Source organism: Solanum pennellii, chromosome 8, assembly GCF_001406875.1.
Source record: "Solanum pennellii chromosome 8, SPENNV200".
NCBI lineage: Eukaryota > Viridiplantae > Streptophyta > Magnoliopsida > Solanales > Solanaceae > Solanum > Solanum pennellii.
In genome coordinates this window covers 269,322-279,796 of record NC_028644.1, presented here as the reverse complement: position 1 = coordinate 279,796, position 10,475 = coordinate 269,322, and the positions used below count along the sequence as shown (strand labels likewise).

Genomic DNA, 10,475 nt, shown 5'->3' with positions numbered 1-10,475 from the left:
AAGTGCTATTAATTTGGTCAAAAAATTTTAATTACGCATTTCATTAGTTTAAAATGGCAACATTCAAATGATTTGACTAAAATAGTTCATTGTCTTAATGACAACATTTTCCACTCAACAATTTTGTATTTGGCAACATATTTGCAATTTATTCTAGCTGTTTGGTCAAATGTTGTTAATGACATTTATTACTCCCTCCCAATTTATATAATACTTTTCGTTTTTTTTTAGAGTCAAATAATTTAAGTTTGATTGGAAATTTACGCGTGAAATCTTTAATTTTTTAAAGATAAATTTATATATTTATAAACTAAGTAAAAAGTACTATAAGTCACGATAATTGACAATTCAAAATATTTGAAAGATCTATGAAAAAATTATAGTCAAAGATAGATTTGTTTGAATCTTAAAATTTAAAAAGTATTACATAGAATAGGATGGAAGGATGCGGAGCCACCTTACAGTTAGGGGGTCCATCCAAATCCCCTTTGACGAAAAATTATATTGTCTAATACATGATTAAAATAGTTTTTTTAGGTATATATAGTAGATGTCGAACATCCTTCGGCTACTTCATGTGTCTATTATTTTAGATTTTGAACCCCTAATTGAAAATTCTAGCTCCGCCAAGTACCATCGAATGACATATGATGCTCAAGTTTGTTTACTTTGACCCTCTCCCTGTATTTCCATAGCAAGCATTTCACATTTCACGTTTGATTCGAAAAACTTCAAATAAACTAAAATAAAAGTATACAAAGGATAATTAAAAAGAATCAATTTCACTACTGTAATTTTTGAGGTTGTGATTACACAACAATCAATTCCCTTTGTCCACTTTTCTCCACACATCATCAAAGAATAGAAATCAAGAAAAGATAACTAAAAGAATAATTTTGAGTTGATTGTGGAATAAGTCTAAATTGTATAGATACATATGGAATTCTGCAGAAAGCCGTATTCGATGAAAGTTGTATGCCAGTATAGAAAAGTTGTCAAGGGAACTGAAATGAACCTCCAATTTCAGTGTTACCTGCAGGGGGGTTAATTGCAACCCAAAGGAGGGAAATGGTAATGGCAATGAGCCCGGACCACACGAACACGATGGTTGGTGTTCTTCCTCTTCGTCCCATAAGTCCTTTCGCGAAAGGATAGAGATGAGCCAACACCCAAAAGCTGAAGAAAACGCCTCCTAACAGACGGCTCCATTGTGGTATTGTGCTGTATATAGTCCTGCTGAAGCCAACTGCTATCGCGACTAAGTTAACCATCATGATTGTTATAGGAGGAATCATCAATGATGTCCATTTGATGACGTAGAGATCAGCAAATTCATCGTCATTTTCATCACCGGATGATTTTGATGTCAGAGTGAATGAAATCTCAATGCCAGCAACCACTTTTAGTAGACCTTGAAACACAGCTGCAAGATGTGCACTCGTGCCTCCGATTAACCAAAACTGCTCATTACGCCACCAATCTTCCAAAGCAATGCCAGACCACTTGATCTCGAGCAAAGCTAGAATGCAGAGAGTTAATGAGATGACAAGGAGGTACACGAGAAATGTGACGTTCAGGCTCTGAACAATGAATTGACCGGAGAAAAGTGAGAGTGCTGGGAGGAAGCAGTAGACAATCAGGAATATTGAAGTGAACGGGTAGATGCCAACGTTGAGGTAAGCAATCCGTTGTAAAATTTTCATCTTTGGACTAGCAAGAAAGGCGTTATTGCGTGAGAAGAAGATCTCAACGGAACCAGTAGCCCATCGTAGGACTTGGTGAAGCCTGTCAGTGAGATTGATTGGTGCAGTGCCACGGAATGCATCTCTTTTTGTCACACAGTATATCGATTTCCAACCTCTATTATGCATCCTGTATCCTGTTACCACATCTTCAGTAACAGATCCGTAAATCCATCCAACTCGATTGCCCCATTCAGTTTTGTCTTCGTACCAACACGAAATGACACTGACTGCTTCAGCAACAGTGGAAGCATCGAGAAGTTCTCTTGGAATAGTTAGTGCACCGGGAGGTCGTCCATACTTTACAGAAGGGTGATCAGCTAGCGGTCTACCTTGGAATTCAGCCACTGGGATTGAATCAATGAGGACTCTAGAGTTCCCAAATCTTTTAGGAAACAAAGCAAGATCCATATCCTCATCATCAATGTCTCCCATTCTAAGTCCCCTTGTTTCGTCAGCAACAATGGCCTTACTCTTATCCCTCCCAAAACAACAACTGCAGCAATCAGGGTGGCGGTCCTTTGCTCTTGGGGGATCAAAACCATACAGAGCAGTCCGGCGGAAGAGGCAACCGGTGCCAACATAAAAAGGACCTTGAAGTCCGTCCAGTGCACGCATATTCACATCAAAGAAAACAGTATTGTGATTTGCATACCGATCATTGGGATCAATCCCCTCAAACCGCTGAGGGAACTGTACATAACAAAGACGATCCCCACCCCGGTCCATCATAAAACACATGCCCTCCCTTATTGCCTCTGAGTTGTAGATGTAGTGATCACAGTCAAGGTTTAGAATGAAAGGGCCATTGGACATGACAGCTGATGCTCGAACCAACGCATTCATAGCTCCAGCCTTCTTGTTGTGATCATAGCCAGGACGCTTCTCACGAGAAACATACACCAGCATGGGGAGCCGAATATCAACTTCCGTAAAATCAATCATACTGCTATCAGCTGTCGCACCATGCAAAGCTTCATCACTTGGAGGTTTTAACATCACCTACAGTTCATAAGGAAACCAAAATGTAAAAGCAATCTAATAATTGAAATGGAGGGAGTATATAAAAAAATATAAACTAAAAATCCTAGCTCCGCCTGTGGATGCAGTTAAATGCTACGAACAAGCATGGTCGATACCTGTATGATTCCTGCATGATCACCCCGAGAGTGCTCGGGAGAAGCTACCATCCAAGTTCCGGGCCAGTGAGTTCCATCAGCCATCCAAGTGGCCTTAGTTATCTTGATAGGTTCCAAAGGTTCATCTCCAGCTCTCTCTCTCTGAAGCTTCAAAGCCTTAATTTCCTCTCTAGCATTGTAGGCATCAGAACGCCGGCGAATAGAATCAGTAAGGCCATTGGTTCGAACCTTAAATTCATCATATTCGCGCTTCACACGTCTACGATCCTTGACGAAATCTTGACGTACTTTGTTCTTGTAAGGATCTTTCTTCAAGCTGAAGTAACTATCCGGGTTCCTCGGTTCAATATCATGTTTACGACAAAATGGGACCCAAATGTTGGCAAAACTTGCAGCTTCTGCCATTGCTTCAAAAGTCAAAAGAGCACCTCCATCATCAGACACATAGCAAGAAAGTTTTTCAACAGGGTAATCAGCAGCAAGAATAGATAGTATTGTGTTTGCTGTAACGAGTGGTGGCTCTTTCTCTGGATCTGCTGTAGAAACAAATATATCCATTCCTGGAAGATCAGACTTTCCAGTGGGATTGGTTGAGGTCGGAGTTTCAAACTTTTCTTTCAAGACAGTAAGATCGGTAGCACGATTGACTGGACATAACTTTGGAAGCTGATCAAGCAGCCATGAAATTGCAAACCAAATCTCACAGACTATGGACATATACCACAGCCATATAGCATCATTGTTGGGGTGGCTGATCCTCCATTGAAGAAATAATCCAAGTACAACGACACGAACTAAAATCAAAAGCCTGTAAAATGAAAGATATGTCATGACAGTTTCTCAAACATCTTGAAAATAACAAACCAAAAAAAAAATGATACTACTATGAATGTATATTTTGAGATATAAGCACCATGGACAGATTGAACATCGAACTCGTTCAGTCCTACAATTTCGGTCAACGATCTCCGACCTGATAACAGACCATTAAGCATTGGACAATCAACCTAGAGCATAGGAGTATTTGAATGTAGACGGCAAAGGCAGAATAGCTGGATCTTGTCTGCCAAACATGCTAATGGGGGGAGCTGGGGAAGCAAAGGGGTTAACCCTAGCCCCGTTCGCCAGGAAATCACACTGTATGTACAAGGTCAACTATTTTTTGTATATATACTAGCTGTTAAATCTGCTTGCTTTCTTCGTGGGATACTTCTTTATATTTTGAATTCTCCTAGTGAAAATTCTGACTCCACTCCACGGTTGCACGCTAAGCCTTATAAAACTAAATTTTGCAACACACTAAAAATGGCATTGATGCATAATGTCATTAGATGGTGATATCAAATTTGGACTACGAAAAACACATTAAGCATAATTTGCCAAGGTAAAAGATATGTCCCCTATAAGTTATTCTAGAATGATCAAAGTATAATAGAAGAATTTGCAGTAAGGATATATTATATGATTGTTTTTACATTTGTTTTTCGTGAAAGGAAATATTGGTACTCAAAACTGATTTAGCTTCACTGCCTGAGTGAATGGTGAAACATTAGGGGCAGAGACAAACAAATAAGACGGTTAAGGCACTATGCAATCAGACTTAATATTATTCGTCCAATATAGTCAGTCAAACCCCTCTCTTTCCACTTAAAAAAATGGCATTTATAGTGAAATGTTGTTATAGAGAGGTCTGATTGTACCCGTGCTTAAATTAAATGCACCAGAGAAGACAAAAAATAGTCGTTGATACTACTTGGAACAAGAAATTACCGGTATGGGCTGAGTACTGCAGCAGGTATCTGCAGCTTACGCGTAAGTGGCCTCCAAGGCTTGTTGAGAAGTTCAGAATGCTCACCCATGTTATCATCTTCGTCATTTCCAAATACTTCATCCTTTGGCCATATAGCATTCCCATATCCATATGTTCCTTTAGTCTCAAATAACCATCTATTATGATCAAAATCTCCTGTTTGACTCCTCATCAACCCTGACTCGCTCCTTATTAAGGCCGACTTATTAGCTGATCGCATCAACGACAACATCCTTTCATTTTTAGACATCCCAACATTTGAATGCAATGACAAAGGTTGTCTGGAGGGATCCACATCATTCTCAGCTAAATCAGTGTTCTTGTATGGCTCTTTACAACCGGGACACATCCCATCTCCGATTTTGACTGCATCAATATAGCAATCCCGACAAATTTTGAAATCACATTCGCAAGGAAGGATATCATCACCCCTACCATCACTCATGACCTTTCCATCACAACCTTGTATAGCACAAGAAGACCCTTTAGTACCAGCCATCTGAGGATGATTGGCTTCCGAATCAATCACCTTATCCATCAAATGTGCACGAGTAGCACTGTTATATCCACCACTAAACAAGGAATTCGACACATATTGCTCTTCAACCCTCTGTGAAATGGAAGGATCAAAAGGTTGATTATCAGGTGTCGGAGGCATATGCACCGTGTAGTTCGCAAACTCTAAAGCACTGATCTCACTATCCAGGGAGTCCCTAGACAAGTTGACATAGCGACCAGACGAAGTCCTCCTTGCAAAGGTCACACCCGGAGGCTTACCTTGTTGCGGGTCTGAAGGTTTGAAGGATCTTCCAGCCATTTAGCTAAATATTGAGCAACAAGATCTCACCAGAACCTGAAAATGCAAAAGGACAATGAAAAAAACAAAAACTTTTATCTAGATGGAAAGTATACACAATTAATACAACATCTGAAAGGCTCATGTCTCAAGATCTCAGCTAGCTATAAGTATGCATAACTAACACTTCCATTTTGAAACAACAAAGAAGAAGAGTTGGAAACAACCAAAATATCATTTGCAGGTCATTAGAACAGTGAAAAGTAAAATTGCAGGGAAGCCTTAGTATAACAAGTAAAGTTGTTGCCATGCGGTCCTGGTTCGAGCAGGGTAAGGCCGCGTACAATAGACCATTGTGGTTTGACACCGCTCATAGCGGGAGCTTAGTGCACTGGCCTCCGCATAGCGAAAAGTAAAAATATGACACAACCCTCTTCCACTTCCTTAATTTCCAAGGCATACTACCTTTTCAATTCATTTAAGATTGCACCTTTTATCCATTTATGTTGCTCGGACTCTCGAAAAATGTTGTTATGTACGTGACGGATCTTCCAAAAGATGCACTACTTTTGGTGACTCCGACACGTATCCGTCAGTATTTTTAAAGAGTTCGAGCAACATACATCCAAAACACAAAACGGAAAGTATAAAGTACAACCAGAATCACACAGGGAAAAGTACCTATTAGCCTTGATGAGGTACACAGCAAGAACAAAGGATCAAGAGTTTCTTACACCATATCCAAGAAAGGACAAAGGTTTTTCAAAGGAAGATAGCAGTTCAAATAGACATTCAAATGGTTCTTCCAATACAAATCAATTGATAATATATCTAAACTATATTTTGACATGCATAAGTGGAGAGATATGGACCTCCACTCCTTGTCCAAAAACTATATAAACAATTCTAACAAAATCTTACAAATATACTTATAATACTAAATAATCTACCTACCAAAAGGCCTGTAAGAAACATTCAAGGCAACTACTAATTAAAAAAATTCAAGATTCTCAACAACATGCAGCAGCACAAAGATACATGTATACAAACATTACAAATTACAACAACAAGAAATCCACTTTAATTCCACAAAGTATAGTCTAGGGAAGGTCCACATAACGAAAGTACAAAAAATAGTAACAGAGCAGAAACTAAAACAAAACAATATAATATTAAGAAAAGTTTTCATGGGGTCCCATCAAAATGTTACAACAAAATTTAACAACTAACACCCTTAAACCATTTTCCTCTCTCTTTCTCTTTCAATGTTTCTTCTCAAGTCTCAAACATTGACAAAAATTGAGTCTTTTTTAAGACTTGGTAATTGGTATTATCAATAGACAAAAAAATAAGTTCTTTATTTAACAGTTAACCAACCTCAGATTGAAAAAAAAAAAAAAGAACCCCAAATGAGAAAGATTCAAACTTTACAAAGTAAATATTTAAAGACACAATTTTTGACATGGTATATCAGTAAGAAGAAAAAAAAAAGTGCTTTATTTAACAGTTACCAACCTCAAAATTGAAAATAAGAACCCCACATGAGAAAGATTCAAACTTTATCAATAAAAATATTTAAAGACTCGATTTTTGACCAAATAGCAGCAAGTTATGCTTATGACACCCGAAAAAGAACACAGTATATAAAGTAACAGAGTGAATAAATGAGTCTATTTTTTTTAGGACATGAAAAAAACATTTTCCTTTTTTGGTTGCTTAAGAATTTCAAGAAAATAGGAAATGGTATATTTTTTTTACTTACTGTGCATGTATTTATTATTAAGATTTTATTAGGCAATTTATGAAGAAAATGTGAACTTTAATGGCTATTAAAGATGTTCATATGAAGCTTTTACTTTCTTGCTGAATTTGGGGGAGGAAGAAAGAACACCATTTTTTTTTAATTTTTTTTTTTTTGGTGGGGGGGGGGGTAAGGGGGTACAGAGAGAAAAAGAGGAAGTTCTGGGGTTCTAAAAGTAATTAATGGGAATTTAGGGGGTCATAAGATATTTCACAATCTTTACAACTGGTTCATGGAGATGTGGAGAACAATTAGCAAATTGAAAATAAAATAATAATTAAAAAAATTAATTTAAAATGTTTAAGTTATTAAAAAATAAATAAATTAAAACTAAGTCTTCATTTATAAAATTACAACAAGTACATTATTACTTTGTTAGTATTTTATTAAATATGTGTCTTAAAATTATGTTAATGTTGATATTAAACTTATTTGATTCAGTATTCACAATACGAGACACAAATTTATCAATTAATATTTTAATAAATATTATAGTCTCAACTAATTATTTTAAAAATGAAATGAGTTTATTACTACAAATTTTTTAATTGCATTTATCAAAATTTTAAATTTCAAATCCATGTTTGTACCTGAACATATATAGTTATTGCAAAGCCCAAACTCATGCATAATTCATGAATGCACCAATTGAAGTAATTTAAGGAGTCAATATGTACATTCAATCCATTAATGTGTTTAATTATTTATTTTTTATTTGATATTTAATATTTATATTCGAATTCGATCAAATTCAAATAATGTTTACAAAAATTATAATTAATACTCGAACTTAAAAATTTATAATTAAGAATAAAAGATTTAAACTATCTAATCCAAAGGGTTGGTCAATCCATAAATGTAAATGAATTGAGCAACAAAATAATATTATCAATAGTCCCACACGTAAAAACAACCCTTTATGACAACTTAATAACTGTGTGAATTCAATTGTTAAAATTATATACTTCACTTTGGAAATTAATGTGGAAATTCATAGACTTTTAATTTTGGATCTGTCTTAGTTATGGGTGTTTATTAAAATCGAATTGAAATCGATAATTCAAATCGATAAAAAAGTTATTGGATTATAAGTTTAGCAGTTTTGATTTTCTTTTGTTGTCGAGTCATCGATTCTTCACGGTTTGAAGTTTTTTTAGCGGATTAACAGTTAAATAATTATAGTTATATCATTTTGTATATAAAGTACTCAACTTAGAGTTTGATTTCCTACTTTTATTTTTTGGTTATCTCAAACACTTGGTTATTCTAAAACGCAAAAGTGTTTACTTTTGAGCAAGATGTAACTTGTGAACTCATGTGCATGCTTTATTTGGTTAGTCACCTTGTTTCTAAGTGAATTTTAAATTATTTTTTTTGGTCAAATCTTAACGATTAAACCGATAACGATCGAAAATCGACACACCAATAACCGATAAGCTAATATCAATGGTTCTATAACAGTTTAGCATCTTTAAAAATCGATAACCAATAAGTCAACCCGATAAACTTCAAAATCGAATCGACCGATATGCGGCCCTAGTCTCAGCCCATCTCCGAGTATATGAGCATGAATATCAATGGAAAAGCATCGAAAAATAATAATTTAAATTTTCAGGTTACGAATTGAATACAATTTTCACCTAAAGTATGATTTAATGATCCAACACTGTGAAAAAGTAATTTATTGAAAAATCAGTATCAAAGCTCTTGTAGCTCAGTTGGTTAGAGCACCCGTTTAGTAAGCGGGAGGTCTTGAGTTCGACTCTCAACAAGAGCAAAAAATAAATTGTGAGTATTTGATATAAAAACTTGTTTTTAAAAAGTAATAAGTAATTTTAACTTTACAAAAATCTAATCAAATAAACTATTAAAATATGTTTTATAATCTCTTTCAAAATTATTATATAAATAAGATTAAAAAAGAAACAATTTCATGATCATATTTTTTTCAATGCCGTTACAATTAGAGTTCGATATTGCCTTGACCTCATTCAATATTTAAGTTGATTCTTTTTATATAAATAATAAAATTCTTATCGAATTCACATTTATTGTTCTTAATTATTATCAGATCAATACATATTTTGTTTAATACTTATGTTGAGTATAATGCTAACTTTCTAGTGAATTACAAAAAAGAAAATATTTTAAATTAGTATTATTTGTAATTGACCTTATAGCTTCTTTTCAATCATTTATAGTGCTCAATATTTATATATTATTCCCAAAAAAATAAGGAAAAATAACTTAAATACACAACTTTAATTTTTATATTCTCTAATTTTCCCTACTTTTTTTTAAATATTACATAATTCCCTTTTTTTTATTTTAGTGTAACTTTTTAGATACATTACATTCTCTCTCCTATAATACACATTTATCCATTTTAATGCCTATTTTTTCTCCATTAAAACACTCAACCTCTTAAATCAGTTTTTGAATTTTAAATTTTATCCATTTAAACACTCAACCTTTTAATCAGCTTTTTGATTTTGAATTATTAAATTTAATTAATTTTAAATAAAAGACCAAATTTTGAAATTTTGAATTTCAAAATTCAAAAAATTTGAAATTTAAAAAAGTAAAAATTTCAGGAAGCAGGACAACTTCCATTAACTTCTACCGTTTTGTTCTTACTCCATCAAGTTTCAGTTCTTTTTTTTTCCTTAATCATCTTCATTCATCTTAACCCAACATATTTTATTCTTTTCTTATTTTTATTCTTAATCCATCATCGTCTATTTCTTCCTAATCTGTAATCGTTTGAACCCAGCATCTTTTTATTATTAATCCATCATCAATTCGTATATTCTTATCTTTTTTCTTGCAACACCATTGTTTCCAGGGATCCTCTTTTGCTGATGAAATCATTTTTCATTGTTGACAGTGAGACAAAGATACAGAAGTTGGTATAGAGCAAAGATAAAAGTGTAGGGGGATTTCTTGGTCATTTGTTTCTTTTTGCTTTCAACAGATCAATTGTTGATTTTTTTTTCTATTTTTGTAGTTCATCCTTTATAATACATATGATTTCATATTTAATGTATCTAGTTGATTTTGTTTCTTAAACTAATGTATAATGCCTTCGTTGATTTTCAATGTAACTAGATGTGTATCATATAATACATATGCTTTGACACATGAACTAGATGTGTATCATATGATTTCCTATGTATCAAGGGTTTTT

The 10,475-nt window shown here is 34.3% G+C and overlaps 1 protein-coding gene and 1 non-coding gene across 3 annotated transcripts; one reads left to right on the top strand and one right to left on the bottom strand.

Moving 5' to 3' along the window:
* Positions 1 to 763: 763 nt before the first annotated feature.
* Positions 764 to 7,216, bottom strand: LOC107027248 (cellulose synthase-like protein D3). Of its 2 annotated transcripts, none has more exons than XM_015228429.2 (4): positions 7,003 to 7,216; positions 4,652 to 5,544; positions 2,882 to 3,689; positions 764 to 2,744 (listed from the first exon to the last, which is right to left on the bottom strand). In XM_015228429.2, exons 2-4 carry the CDS (start codon positions 5,506 to 5,508, stop codon positions 996 to 998), a joined length of 3,414 nt encoding a protein of 1,137 aa, XP_015083915.1. In that variant the 5' UTR covers positions 5,509 to 5,544; positions 7,003 to 7,216; the 3' UTR covers positions 764 to 995. The 2 variants fall into 2 exon arrangements, with proteins under 2 accessions (XP_015083915.1, XP_015083914.1); XM_015228428.2 differs by lacking the exon at positions 7,003 to 7,216 and adding an exon at positions 6,169 to 6,390.
* A 1,775-nt stretch (positions 7,217 to 8,991) lies between these two features.
* TRNAT-AGU lies at positions 8,992 to 9,065 on the top strand. Its single transcript has one exon. It is a non-coding gene; the product is annotated as a tRNA-Thr (tRNA).
* Positions 9,066 to 10,475: the final 1,410 nt, after the last annotated feature.